This window comes from Corvus cornix, chromosome 2 (assembly GCF_000738735.6).
Source record: "Corvus cornix cornix isolate S_Up_H32 chromosome 2, ASM73873v5, whole genome shotgun sequence".
Classification (NCBI taxonomy): domain Eukaryota; kingdom Metazoa; phylum Chordata; class Aves; order Passeriformes; family Corvidae; genus Corvus; species Corvus cornix.
The window spans coordinates 68,692,607-68,707,946 of NC_046333.1; the positions used below are offsets into that span (position 1 = coordinate 68,692,607).

At 42.2% G+C, this 15,340-nt stretch overlaps 1 protein-coding gene across 2 annotated transcripts in view; it reads left to right on the forward strand.

Annotated features, from left to right (window-relative positions):
* The window catches only part of SLC22A23 (solute carrier family 22 member 23), a 109,756-nt gene that overhangs the window by 18,461 nt on the left and 75,955 nt on the right, over window positions 1-15,340 (forward strand). For both annotated transcript variants that reach the window (XM_010411286.4, XM_010411285.4), the window contains exon 3: window positions 5,036-5,190. In XM_010411286.4, coding sequence (XP_010409588.3) covers window positions 5,036-5,190 — 155 coding nt within the window. The remainder of the gene's footprint in view (window positions 1-5,035; window positions 5,191-15,340) is intronic.

A 15,340-nucleotide genomic window follows, 5' to 3' on the forward strand; every position in this document is an offset into this window, starting at 1 on the left:
ATTTATTGCAGCTGTAAAGCTAGTATAGAATTAAGTATTTTCTAATTATACAAGTGAATCCTGTAGTTTAGGGTTGGTTTTTGTTTTCTTAACCAAGTGAGAAGACCAAAAAAAATTGAAAGCAGCATTGATTTCATTGAATACATGACTAATGTAATGTCAACCTCATGCTTACATGGTATCTTTTGGTGAGTTGAAGGCTGATTTTTGCAAACCTTTCCATTGTTCTTTTTTTAAAGTTCTTGTTAATCAAACATTGTGATGTAGTGTAAAGGATTTGCTGACTTACATGCTGCTAGTATTGGGGTATTAAACTTAAAAGACTAGCTCACAATTCCTTATATTTAGGCAGTTAAAACATTATTGGATACCCCAGTGATGCTGAGGGTTCAGCTTTTATTTTAAAAGATAGTCTTGTAGTGCAGAAAGGGGGGGGAGAGGGAAAGGATTACATGGATGACTCGAAGTGATTTCAGTGGAAACTTGAAGCATATGAAACAATAGCTCTACAATGCTGTCCCACTCACTTCACTGCCTTCCAGCACAGTTGCCAATGCTGGTGCTTTAAATGGCCCCAAGTTAACTCTTTTGCCATTCATTAAAACAGGAAAAGAAGAAGAGTTGCCTACTAGGGAAATCTTACTAAACCTCAGCAACTAGCCAGTCAGCTGGGAGAGAAAAGCCCCCCTGCATCTCTGCAGTAATTTGAAACAAGCATTCCCAGCAAAATTGCATCTTAATTCCTGAATAGTCGCTGAAAATTTTTGGGCAAGAGCGGAATCATGACTTTTCAGTGAAGTAGGGAACACGCATGAAATGCAGTTGAATTTGATTAAAATACCACAGTAGAATGGGGCTCTAAGAACTCATAGAAAGTATAGAGGAGAAATAAATGAGGGATCTTGCTTGGCTTTCCTAAAAAGGAATCAGTGTGGAGAAAGCAGACTTATTACCAAGTTAGGAAAGTGCTGCTGTAATTGACAAATAAGCCACAAATAAGTGAACAACTTGTTGCCTAAGGCACTGGCTTTGAGAGAGAATTGCAGTAAGCAGATTTAATAGCTCTCTGCCACCAAAAGGAGCATCCTGTGCTTCCATCCATTTGAGCTGCCACATGAGTGTGTTGGACCCCTCCACAAGCTGCTTAGCTGAGCTAATGCAGCATAAAATTACCCTGATTTTCAAACATCTAGAAATGTCTAGTGAATTTAGAATTGGTTTCCAGCTGTGGTGCAAAGGAGAAAAAGGATAACTTGGTGGCTGGAGGGAACAGTGACCTTTTTGTGGATGACTGGAATGGACATGATTTGCTGCCACCAAAGTTGGTCCTCATACTCACGTTTGGTCCACATTGCCAGCTGATGCACCTGACACAGCAGGGCTCCTGTGTTCAATAGGTTTTTTGTCATTTAGCAGTAGCATTGGGGGCTGGTAAAAGAAGACCTAAATCGAATTTACTTTGCTATTTAATCACAGCTTGAATTTCTGCTAAGGTGTGGGGTTGTGTAAAGAGGTGGATACAAAGGGGTTGTACAGATTGTACCTGGTAGAAGGAGAAAATTTAGTGGAAAAGAATGTCAGTCCCAAGCAAGAGCAAGAGAGATTTAACAGAGTAATGTATAAAAAGTGTTACAAAATTTCAAAATCTGTTTTCATTTCACTTATATACCACTCTCCAGTTTAGATAATTAGAAGATGCTTTGGGGTTTTTGTACCATTAGGAGCTTTGCTTTTCCTTTTTGAAGACGCTTTTAAAGCTGAATGAGGCAAAGGCATAGAGTGTATTAAGGCAATTTGCTAAGTAAACTGAGTGTTCCATGTTCAAAACACAGTAGGTGTGCATGCTGGGATAGCTCTGTATGGAAAATCTATAGGAGGAAGGTCTGCAAACATGCTTGGCTGTGGGAAGACCAGCTGTGTCCAATGCCTGAATAAGTTACTTGCTCCACAGGCAGACAGTGCTGCTGGCAATTCTGCCTGCTCTGGACAGAGGCTGTTGAGGTTTGTGGGGAAGGCTTCCTCCTGGACCAGGTGGGCTTGGTGTTCATGTAGCATCAAGACAGTAGGTCTGTACATCTCATTGTCCAGTAGTGCCCCTGCTTTGCACCTTCTCTGATGCCCTTTGGAGCCTTTGAATCAGTTCCAACCAAGAGAGTCAGTTCCAACCAAGCTGAGTCAGTTCAAACCAAGAGAGAGCCTGCAAAGAATGGCACAGGAAGAGCAATTTGATCAGCTACGAGAGCAAAGCTTAGTTATCTCAGGGTGGCAAGGTACACACGTAGGAGTATGGGAAGAGCAGGTCTTGTCCTCAGCCCATTCACTCTCCCCCTGTGGTGCAACTCTGACATTAGGAATATCTTTTTGATGCATTTGCTTATCACACCATGTGGGCTGCAGATTCTTCAGAAGCCTGGGGTTGCTTGTATCCCTGGTTATTTACCTGTGCAGGCAGCATTTAGCATTTGATCTAGATAATAGCATGCAGTGTAGGCCGACTTCCGTGATACAGTAATCTCTCTCTGGAACAGTTTGGATAGCAGCAGATAGCATCCTGGGGCTGTTTTACCAGGGAAATTGTGTATGGTTTAATTTCTCACAAGCATTTCCATGTACTGTTAGACACATAATTCTGTCTGCATATAAAAGGCTTTTTTTTATGCTCTAAGACACCATCCTGTCAAAACACTGCTGGATCACCAAATATATGGCTGATAGCTGCCCTGAAGCTTTGTTTTTTGAGAAGTGTGCTGCATGCCTTGGTGAAGAAGATGACTAGTTTTGTGCTTGTGAGGAAATGCCTCTTACCAGAGGGCTTATCTGGCCTCAGTTGGTTTTTACAGGCTCAGGAGGCTCTTGGTTTTTCTGATTTTTTCATTAGCAGCAACTGTTCATTTGCATAACTTGTATAAGGGTAGAAGAAATTCTGTGTCCTAACGATGGATAACCTTGAGTACAGAGGAGGGGAGGAAGGGAACTGAAGTATGCTAAGCATGAGGTCTTTTTCAATCAACATCAGGGAATGGCAGGTCAGGCTTGTGATGAGAATTAAGTTCCTAATTCTGAGTGTTTGCATAATGCCTTTCATCTGCAAAACACTTCCACAAATACTTATTGGTATGAATTACAGTTTGGCATAACAAAAATGGGGCTGCAAAAGTCTGTGCAGATAGCTGATAACACAAAGTTCATAGGCTTTTTTTTTTCTGTATTCAAGGTTTTATGTGAGGTACTTCCCCTCCCTGCCCAAGTGCTTTGTGTTCCATAAACACAAAATCTGAAGCACACACAGCAGTCACTGCCCCAGTATCCAGTGTGTCCCCAGCATGTTGTGCATCACAGAGTCAGTGATTCTGTGTTCCCACCCTCAGCTCCACTGCAGCTCATCTTCCAGTGGGCTGTGCTTGTACCCTGGAGAGCAGCCTGCTTTGACCTTGCTTTCTTCAGCTTGCATGTTGGTTCTGTTTCAAAAAGCTTTGAATGGCTAATGCCAACAAGTTAAATCTTTGAGGGGCCCCACAGGTGATACTAGAGCTGAAAACAATAATAAGCCTGTTCTCATCCAAGGAGCCATAACAACACTTTCGTAGGTGTGACTTTGAAAAAGCCTGAATGATGGCTGGTGCACTCTTCCAGTTGCCAAAAATGAAAAAAATTATAATGATGTCTCTTTTTTAGCCCTTCACTCCCTATTTTATTTTAAGTACTGCAAAATCCAAAGTTCTAATTGTGAATGCATATATATAATGTATTTTATAACTGCTGGTGACAATCTGCTGAAATAATTGAATAGAAATGCTACAGCATGTGAAACTGGACTAAGTTGTGAGGTTTAAATGCTCTTTATTGTGCTGACATTCAACCTGATGGCTGGCTTGCAGCTGACAGTCTGCTTTAAATGGGTCTGTGAAAGCTGCCTACGAAAAGCAAGTTCATGTATTCTTTGTGAAAATGGCATATGGAGCTGACTAAAAGGGATCCTCAGTTCCACTGGAAAACTTGTGGGAGTTGACAAGTTGAAAAATTTTGGAAATCTCCACATAATGATCCAATTCTTGCTTAAAAATAGCCATGTGCTCTGGTGCTTCATATCATTCTCCTTGCACAGAAAGAGGGGAGAGAAAGGGGAATTATAAACACTGAACATATGAATAAGAGATGCAAAAATCTCATGCTCCTTGGACATGAAAGAGCCAAACTCTGTAGCAGCTGCCCCCACATCCAGTGATAGCATAACTCTTCCTCCTCGTCAGCACTGTACCAATACATGCAACTACAGGTTGCAGCAGCAAAGGAGGGCTGCAAGTCCTCTGCTCCTGTTGCCTGTAATGATTTTTGAAGTGGTTTACTCCTCACCCTACCCTCCCATCAGGCTGGTTTTGTGGGTCTCTTCAACTGATATGGGGATACAAGGTGGAGGGACTTGGAGCTCACAGTTTTCTGGTGAGTGTTATTATCTTCTCCCTAAGGCTCAGTGAAATGACATGAGCCCTATTTTGTGCTCAGTCCGTGTTTGTTAGGCTTCTTCTCAAGAAATGAGACCAAGAAAAGTAGTCTTTTGAGCTGGCTGCTCTTGTAGATGAGACTGAAAAGCACATGTCTATTGGGAAGAGGAGACCTCTGAAGCTAATAATATGTTATGCCATACAGCATATAATACCATATATCCTCCTGTGCTACTACAGAAATCTCTGAGAAGTTGATTTTCATCTCCAAGGGACTTATTTATGGCCTTACAGTAGCTCCTAGATGCTTCCTTGTTTATCTTTGTTGTTTTAAAAATGCTGGTTAAATCAAGCACTAATACAATGTGTTGTCTCAGCTTAATCCTTTCTGAAATGAACATGTCAATGCAAAGCTGGCAGAGAAATCTGGGATTTAGTAAGAAAAAAAGAGAAGACTGGAATAAGCATTAAAAATGGGTGGTAATATTTGGAAGAGATTGCCTGACTTGTTCCCTTTTTTGCCAGTTTTAATGATCCAGAGTTATGTCCATCCTGGCTTTTAACACTGTTTCTCCATACTTCCTTATTTTTAGGGTTGGTCGACGGCCTGTACTGCTCTTCTCTGTCATATTCATTTTGATATTTGGACTGACAGTGGCACTCTCAGTGAATGTGACCATGTTCAGCACACTCAGGTTTTTCGAGGGATTTTGCCTGGCTGGAATAGTCCTCTCCCTGTATGCACTGCGTGAGTATTCCTTCATTGCCCATACAAATGTGCTTTTATTGAGTAGTGGTTTGCTGTTCTCTGACTTCCTGCTTTTGTTCAAACAGATCAAACCAGAATCATATTGATTGCAAAAGCTTTAGCCCGAATTTTGGTAAGGAGGATTTTGCAGCTCTTTATGTTGCTACAAAGCAGTCTCTGAAGTTGTCTCAGAGCTCATTTTAAAAATTAAAAGGTGGTTTCTGTTTGCCTGTTGTTTTTTTAAACCTAGAAGTTACCTGTGTCACATCCATAACATGTAATGGGAGTAGATTTCACCCTGCAATATTGAGCTCAGTGGGAGACTTACCACTTTGGCTGCCTCTAGCAGTTTGGCACTTTTTCAGAACTTCCTCTATTGCTTGCAGAAATATCCTGTGTCCCTGCCTCGGGATTGTAAAGTTACAGCAAAAATATGTTAGAACACCCTGAAGTCCTTTTATCAACTCTTTTTATTTTTTGGTTGGGTAGTTTTGGGTTTCTGTTTGGTTGTTGATGTTGTTGTTTTTGTCTGTTTCATGAGGGGGAAAAAATCTCAGAGAGAAACTTGAGGGAAAGCATGTAAGAAATACCTACATACTCCCATCTGGGGTGACTAGTAAACTCGTAGCCAGAACACTTGAAAACCCCCTCTGGAGGCCTTGCCTTTGGAGAGTACATCCACCAGCCTAATTTGTGTTCCTTGGATATGTTCCAGAGATCATCTTCCACTTCCTTGGCTGTTTGTAATTAACAGGTAGCACCACACCAACCAAAGAAAACACAAAATTTCCTCCTCTTTATTATGGCTCTGGAAAAGTATTATCTGATTATATTCTGGAAGCTGCTGTACAGATCTTCATAAAATTTTATTTACTCGCTATTGTGGACAGTATCTAACCCATTAAGATTTAGGACAGTATCCTTACTTTGCACAGAGTGTTTTTTAGTATTAAATTCCACAGTTTTTGTTTTATTTTTGGTCTGTGCCAAGGGGAAGATGCCTGACTGCAACAGACAAGAGTTTGGTCTGTATTGCACTTCACTGTTATACCTGATATGGCACCAAAGATACATAATTTTTTAATTCTCTTGCCTTTGCTCATGTAATCTCAAGTGAGAATTTTTCACCTAAAAATGAAACTACCTCTGAAGACATTACACTTTTATTGGGAAGTAATTTAACCGGTGTGGTTCCTGTGGAAGGGAGCTTCAGCCATTACCAGTGTGATGCTCAGCTGGATAATAGGCTTGCCAGGATTTTTCATAGCCTGGTGCAGCATGTTAGTTTTTCTTAGTTGATGGGAGGTTTTTTAACTTTCAGGAGATTGTAACTGATTATTTCCATAAGTAAATGCCAACTAAGTAAAAGTTTCATTAGGGGCCTTTTTATGATTGGAGTGAAAGGGTGTATGTGTTGCTTTAGACCAGACAATAGCTTGTCAGCCCAGGCTTTCATTCAGAAAATGGGATATTCTGGTTGCTTCATGCACTACTTGGTCCAGAGCAATGATTTGAGTCTCATATTTTATCCCCACCCTCTCTAAAATTCAGATGTTTGCTATAACCACTGCTGTCTGAATAGACAATGCCTAAACAGAGCTAGTAGGTGTTAGGAGAGATCCCTGTGAAATCAGCTGCAGGCTGAACATCAGCACACTTCCATGGAGGTGAGAAAATGTGAAAGATGCAGCACCTGTGCCTCTGATAAATCTTCTGACCTTCTGTCTCAAGAGATGAGGAAGTGTGGGTTTTTACTGTACTAAATACTTTATTTTAAACAAAAGTTGTCGCCTTGGTATAGGGTACTTGCAGAGAAGTAACCCCTAAAGTGTCAAGAGAATGGGAGTAGTAGGGTTTTCTGTTTAGTGGTGGTTTTGATTTTAGTCCTCATAATCTGTTAGGCTTCCTCTCAGTCTTTATTTACTATCTTTTTTGATGGATTCAGGAAAGTGTGTGGAGTATTCTTATGGTTCATAGCCCCTCTTCCCTTTCCCTAAATGGCCTTGATTTCTTCCCCTGGAGACTTGTTGCCCCTGAATTCCCAGCTGGCTGCCCTGAACAGAACAATGGAAAGTGGAAAGTTTGACCTGTTAGTTGCAGCCATTGGCCAAAGTTTCCAAAGCTACCGGGCAGAAGAAAACTGCATAGGCTTGCATAGCCTGCAAAGGTAATTAGTCTGCCTCTGGGATCCTTTTCACTGTGTTGAGCTTGCTAGTTGTGCTTGGATTTACGGCCTGCCTGAGGGAAATTGTAAATAACAGTTCAGAATGCTTTGGGAGTGGGAAGAGCACCAAAGTGCTGTCTTTAAAACATAGAGCTGCCAGGATTGAGTTGCCTTCCCCATTCAAACCACACTCTTCTTTGTAGCCTAGTGCTGTTTTCCAAGCTGTCTGCCCTAAGGTGCAGAGTGCTCCAGGCATGAGCCCTGCCTTCTGTGGGGGGACAGCATGGAGCTGCCTGTGCTCCTCTGCAGGCTTTCCTCAGTGCTGTGGTGAGCTTGCTTCTTGTGGCCTCCAAGTACAGTCTCTTGCCTGGAGCTGCTCAGGGCTTATCTGAAGGAACCACCTTGGGATGTTGATTTGTTAAACTGAAATTTTTTTTTGCAGCTGCCATAGTTTTGTTGGAAGAGGTGTTTCAGGTGAAATTTTTAGTGAAGCTGCAGGAAGAGACAGGCTTTGTGCAGGTGATGGTGCTTGCTGTGGGTGAGGGAAGCAGAGGAGAAACGAGCCCAGGATTTTCCCCTCCTAGCTGCTGTGGGTCCTTGCATCATCTAGGAGAATGAGAGGCAGCAAATCTGAGCAAACACATCCAGCTTTAAGAGGCTTTTCTTTCATGCTGATGTGGAACATGAGGAGCCTCTACTGTCTTCCAGAAGTGTTTTCCTTCCTGGAATCAGATTTTCCTACCAATCTCCAAAGTGGGTTCCTGTGCTTCTGAGCAGTTAACACATGTCTTGTTTGGTGAGGGACCAACAAGAATCCTCAGGAAGCTCTTCCGGGGAATAATTCCCAATATGCTACACTCAGCAGTGGTGTGATGCACAGAGCTGGAGCTGCCCGTTGTGGTATGCTGGGTGGGTCCCCTACTGTCCTTGCTGAGCAGATTTCTGTAGTAATTGGCCATCTCTTGTTGGAGGAGGGTGCTGGGACCAGTGGAAAAATCTCCTGGAGAGAGAAATAGTGAAGGGATGCTAAGGAGCACTCTGGCCACGGTGGTTGGAAGGGAATGTATGGCCTGCCCAGCACCTAAATGTAGAAGACAGTGTAAACTGGGGGATGGAGGAAGACAGGTTAAGAGAAGGCAGAGGAAAAGCTGTTTTTTTCTCAGAATGCCTTTTGTTTAGATTTGTTGCTGTGTGCACATCCAGAGAGGAAGGATGGGCATTCTGCACCTGCTAGCTCAGCATGGATGGATGCACGGTGCCACAGCCTGCTGCCCAGCTGAAGGACAGGAGGTTTGAGCTTTACCCATTGGGATGGAAAGCCCTAAGATGGCCCTGAGAGGAATTCTCCTTTGGACAGGCTGAGGGAGCAGAAGAGGTGTGGGAGTCCTGAGCAGGGTCACGGGCGCCTGAGTAATGCCTCTGCTGGTGTCTGTGGGTTTGCAGCAGGTGAGGCGTGCCAGTCTCACTGCAGATAGCTCTGCTGGCCGGTTGCAACTCACATGGGGTCAAGTACATTCAGCAAATGTGGAAGTCATGGGAGAAAGCAAATCTGATTACTTTGAGGGTGGGGAGGGTGTTGTCACTTTCATTTCACTGGGTCATTGCCTTGGCGCTGGCCACAGAGCAGCCTTTTCCTGGGTGGTTGTGGAGAAAGGCAGATGCTGCAGCTGACTCAGCACAGCTCCCTTCCTTTAGGGCTCGCTGCCATCAGCTGACACCAGAGCTCTCATGGCTGAGGGCAGGAGTTCCCCCTTCACCCCCTCTCCTTTCACATGCTGCTGCCCAAGTCAGGCTGGTGCCAGCATCTGCCTGAGCCCTCTGCCAGGCAAGCCATCCACCTTCCCGCCGGAGACAACCAAGTGTGCTGCTGTCAGTGGGATACGCCCTCTGATTTTGTCCCTGCTTCCTTTGGGAGATCTACTGGGCACAGTGTCTCTTGTGGTGCCTGAGTCTGGAGGATAGAGTGGGCTCTAGATAGAGGCCTCACACTGGGCAGGGCCAGTAAATAAATGAAGGGAAGCCTTCCCTTCCTGCTGTTCATGTCCTATGCTGTATCTGTTTCCCTGTCAGGATCCCTGCTTTTGTCACTTTCTGGAGCCAAAGCTAAGACTTTGGTATTAATTAAACTATTCAAGGGGAAGGAGAGGAAGGGAAGAGATATTTTTCTGGCAAATGCTCCTGGAAGGTTTAAAGAGCTTCCCATTAAAGTGCTGTATGCTGTCACTAATCACTGTACCTGAGCTCAGGCAGCACAAGCCATGGTGTGGATTTGCACACAATTGCAGGCTGTTCAGCAGTTTCATGGGTGACTGAGCTACAGATTATGCTACAAAATTAGAAAGTCTAGACTTGAATGAACTGGTAAATAAGCCTGGAAATAGCTGTGCTGGAAAGAAGACCACGTCTCAGGTTGGAGCAAGGAAGCAGGGGTGTCCCTCCGATGCACAGTAGCAGAATGAGTGGGCATGTTGCTTCTCATTCACTGTTGGGAGAAAAAATGTAGAAATGCTGTTGAAAATCATAGGTTGTGTTTCAAAAGCCTGTGGAAGCTTGGCAAAGGCTTTCAGACCAGTTAGGATGTCCAGCTGTGATGTATCTTTCTCATTTATAGCTAGGTCAGTCTAACCTGTTACTCCTGTAAATTACACAGGCAGTGATCTGAGAGGCTAAATGTGGCTGCTTAAGGTTTTATTTTTATTAACATGCATCCTGGAAAGCTAGAGCAGTGTGCTAGAAAGTTTCCTGTTGACTGAAGAATGAGCAAGTGCCAAAATGGAGCACCTCTGAGTGTTGGGCTGTAGTGATGTCAGATTTGTAAAATAATTTTGCTTCCAGTCAGGTGTTAATAGAAATGGTGAGATTTATCTTTTTTGTCTTTTTTTTTTTCCTCTTTTTTTTTCAAAAGTTTATAGGCTCTGAAATCTTGGAGCATTCCAAGTTTACAATTTATTTCATTCTCAGTTTTCCTCTCGTGACTCTTCAGTAGCAAGCATGGCCTTGGCAAGGCAGGTGAAGCACTGGAAACTGCAGGCTCTGAAGCTATTCTGTGTAATCTGAACTGGCTCAATAAATAACCCTGCAAAGCATTCCCAAATCGGAGGATGTGGAAAACATCTGATTCCTTTCCCAGTGCATTGACATGTGAGTTAGCTCTGCAGAAACGTGCAGTTCTCTCCACTGACAGGTTTGTGATAAGATCAAGGTTGTTAAGCCACCTACCTTCTGTTTATGTAACCAGCCTTCCTTTGTCTGAGTCACTTGATGCAGATCTGGTAGGAGTGATCACAGAGGGATCCACTGAACAAAAAATCTTAACTGGCTCACCTTAAAGTGACCATTAATTGTTAAATTATATGGAACCACTTTGTTTATAGAGCAGACACATCATTGAGATGGGATGCGATTTTCTGGAAACAGCGCCGCTACAATTTTGGATAGCTTTGTGGGAGTACTGTTAAAAGAAAATAGTATGCAGTAGGGGCTCTCCAGCTGCTCAAAAAAAGTGCTGTGCATGCCTTTTATCAAGTGCCTGGGGGCTCAATTTATGCAAGAGTGGAAAAGGTTATTGGAATTACAGTACTCTCCTTACAAGTATAAATCTTCTGTGTTCCATTGCTTCCCTCACTACAGACAAACCACAACTCATATAATCTGTTTGTCTCTTTTTTCTCAGTACTTCCACTGAATTTCCTTCCCTTTTCTGATGGTCAGAATGGGTACAGGCCCTTCGAGGGACACAATGTCTGCCATTAGGGCATTGACTCTCATCCTTATTTTAACCCCTACACCCTGTCTTCTGGAACAGAGGTGCCCTTCAAGCATTGCTAACATATTGTCCTTAATCCTGGAAAAACTGTACCAGTGAAGGCAGCCCATTTAATTTATACCAAGTCTTCAAGTATGCCAAAGGAGAATAGAAGTAGGCTCTTCCTAAAGCTCCTTGGAAGGCTAAAAGATATTTGTTTGATGCAGCTATTGCAGCAGAATATAATTTAAATCAATTTTTCCATTTCAGTTGCTGAAAATCTTGTGTGTTGTCAATGTGACAAAAAGCCTAAGGAATTAATTTTATTTGAGGTACTTTTTGTATGACTGGTCAATTGTGAATGCAATTAAGATTGAACACTGCAGTTGTTACACTTGTGATCATGACAGTCAGATGAGACTAGAGTACACTTGCAATTTCTCCGGCTCAGAACACAGCTTGCATTTTTACTGTTTGAAGTGTCTGTCTTTTAATTGTTCCAGACCAGCTCCAACAGTCTGGGTATGCTCAGTCTGCAAAATCATACCTTCTGTCTTACCTTCTTACTTGTAACTGTTCAGCACTGTAATTACACTTTTAGGGACTTTTTAAATTGGTGTTTTTTTAATCTGAGCAATGTCAAATAGATTCATAAGTCTGTTGCACAGCTAAAAGCTTGCTGCCACTGAAAGGAAATGAGAGGAGCTTTTCTCTTCCTCTTCCAAATTCCTTTTCATTGTCTCAGCTGCTCGGACAACCAATGACTTTAGACTATAAGGGAGTGTTTAAAATGGATAGTTAAATCCAAAAAGTTGCCTTTCACTTGCAACTTGACTCAGCTGAAGTGGTGTTATAGCCTCACTGTAAGAATAAATTGTAAAGTGTCTGTTCCCTCTGCTGGTTTGTTGGTATTTTTCCCCTCTTGCTGTAAGACAGCTGCTAAATGGCTTTTTCTTGCTACATGGATCCAAGCTAGTGTTCTGTGTTGTGTAGGGTGGCTGGTAGCAAAAGCTTCCCGTAACACGTGCATGCATCCGTGCAGGTCGTGTCCAAGTGACTTTGATTTTCCAAATCTTTTTAATTTTTCCTAGCAGGAAGCTAAATTTTGGACAGAGAACGTCAGACAGAAGTTGTACATACAAAGCCCATTGTGCTGAGACTGTTGCCTTACTGAGTTTTAGCTGCCCTGTTCCTCATCTGTGTCCCGGCACTTGGCAGCACTTGAAAACAGGATGGGCTAGTATTGGAAATGAGAGGAGCAGTGACATTCTCAGGAGTTGCACTTAAGACAGACAGAAATCAGGGCTGGATTTGTTTTTTCCCCAGATGTTTCTTCCAGTGAGGGCACAGACATACATACATATTTTTGTGTGTGTGTGTGCCAACTTTCTGCTGCAGACGGAAGGATGCATAGGTTCATAAATCACCTAGGAATGAATAGTGCTTTACTTCCCTTTCCTGCCTACCCCTACAGGTTAGCTTGTCAGGAAAACAAGCCAAGTTATAGCAACAGGATGTGCATAGAGGAAAAGCCATGTGTATGTAGAAGATGCATTTGGAAGTTATCTGTAGTGACTTTGAATGTTCAAGTCCAGCAACAAATGTCAGTGCACAAATTCACATAAATATTTATGTACCTTTCCAGAGGAACCATAATTAAACAAGGGTAGCCAAATTCCCATCCCCAGTCACGCAGACATGACTCCTATTTTCTCACTTACAAATAACGTAACCCTGTGGGATTTTTACTAGTTCAAGTTAATTAAATTTCACTCAAAGCATGAAATTTGCAGGCAGTGCTCATTGCAGTAAATCTGCAAGTGCGTATTATTTAGTCAAATACAATAAAATGTTCACTTTTGTTTTAATTCTTCATTTTATTTGTTGACAGTGTACAGAATTTAATCATACACGCTATACCAGTGCTCGTATCACTAATTTTTCTTTTTTTTTTAAAGAAAACTCCTTGATGTTGCATTGTGAATGAATTTGTTCGTAAGTTATATGCTGCAGTTACTGATGGACCTAAAAGTATGAGCTATGTTTTTGTCTTTTGAGAACATTTGGTCCCTTCTAAAATGACTTGTACAGACACTTACGTAGCTTTTAGAGATAAGTTGAGACCTAAGTGCTTGCTAATATCTTGGAAACTTGTTTGTTCACATTCTTTGAATTCTGGTTATGGTATGAATTGTGAGAGATGAAATCAGTTTACTGAAGTCTAATGAATGACGTGCAATTCTTTGCAAGCACTACTTCAATTTTGGATATATAAGCCATATGTCTGCTTTAGTCATCTATACATCCAGTAAGGAATCTTTCAAGTGTTCTTTCAACAGTTCTTGAATTTAGGCCTGGTAAAAAAACCCCAATAGTATTCTAGAGAAAAAGGGTGCTTGAAGAAGGTTCAGTGCCTTGGAAATATAGCTGTCCCATGATGAAGCGCCTGTGCTGAGCTGTCAAAGAAAGCATGGCCCAGTACTTGCATCAGAAATTCTGCACCCATGTTCTTGCACCTCTCTGGGTGATGTCCTCACCTCCTGGATGTCCCAGCATTTCTCTCTAACTGGCTTGTCCTTGGAGGAATTCTTGGCAAGCTAACAATTCTTGCGGCTTCTCCTTCCAGCTTACTGCCCTATTCCCTGGCAGAGACCACCCTCTTGTACAGCAATGCCTCGGCCCTCTCCCTTGCAGTCAGGCATTTAAGTGCAAATACATCTCCATCAGCGGCTTAGCTCACATAATCAATGTGCTCAGTTAAGGACATACATTTCATTCTGCTGCTGTTTATTCTCTGAGGAGAATAATCTCTGGCAGAAGCAGCAGGGGAGTGCAGTGTTTGCGCATGCCTCGGCTGGACGAGGACCTGAGAAGTGCCGCGGTGCAGTGGAGGAGGGCAAGCTCTGCTGGAGCACTGTGCACTGTAACTGTGATTTTGTTAAAAATGCAGACTGGAGAACCCGTGTGCCCTGGTACTAAGACACAGGCAGGTTACTTTATGTTACTGTTATCCAGACACTTGAGATTAACTCCCTGGAGAAACTAGGAGGGCATTTTCTCTATGAAGCACTGAGTTCAGTGGCTATTTATGCACCAGGGTTGTTGTCCAAAATAAATAAATAAATGGATCCCTAGAGTTTTCTCCTTGATGTGAAACTGCTGTCCAGAAGGAACAAAGTGTCATCCTGTCAGCTCTTCAGGGACTTTTTCCAGTTCTTCTTGGAAAAAGTTGCTTCCACTCCGATTTCAGTCCTGTACTTGTAGGTATTGTAGCTGTCTCCTGGATATGGAGCATTCAATTAACAGAGTCAGAAGAAAGAAAAATAACAAAAAAAGCACAGGAAGCAGAATCAATAGTGTGGTGAGGCAAAAAGCAATATAAGGGAAGAATTTCTGTGGGTTTTTTTAATTATTATTATTATTATTATTATAGAAAACAAAAATGGATTGAAGGCAGGAAAGAAAAATAAGAGCAACTTAAAGATTGTGTAATTCTGGAAGCAGCTTATGTGGTGAAATAACCAGTGTTCCTAATAGCATCCCGTTTTTGTTTCATTTATAGCTTTGACTTTGAAATGTTTGGTTGGGGCTTTTTTTGCCTAGAACTTGACTGACTTGTTTTTCAATGCAGAAAGCCAAATCTGTCTTTCTAGGAAGCTTGAGGAAAATTAATTAAAGAGCTTTTGAATTATAGAGCCATTAAAAATGACTCTGCTTTGAAAGATAAATAAATAAATAAAACTGTCAATGTTTGTCATCTGTTGAAAAAAAAATTGCTTCTCTTGTAGCTGTACAACAGAGAAACCCAATTAGTGCACTCCAATGCTTTGGAATTTGGGCAGCAGAAGCTTTGATTATGTCAACCTGATACATACGACTGTACTCATACGAGTCTTTTCATGTGTCATGTGTGAGTTTAGAATTGTGAATCAGCCTAAAGTGTTGTCCCATTCTGTTTTTTTTTTTCTTTAATATCTGTGCTAAGTCTGGAAGAAAATCTGCAAAATCCAATCTACAAAATCCAATCTGCAAAATCCAATCTGCAATTGCAAACCTTTAACCTGATGGATTTGACTTTTTCAGGAGACGGACTTCATCCTTTTTGACTGAGTGTTGTATTTCAATTAAAAAGCATTCATGCAGGTGCCCTTCCTCCCTTCCTAACCTTTTATTTAATGGTGGTCTTTCCCTGAGAATAAGTGTTTCATGTTGGGTCTAGGGTTAGTAACAAGTGCCAAAGC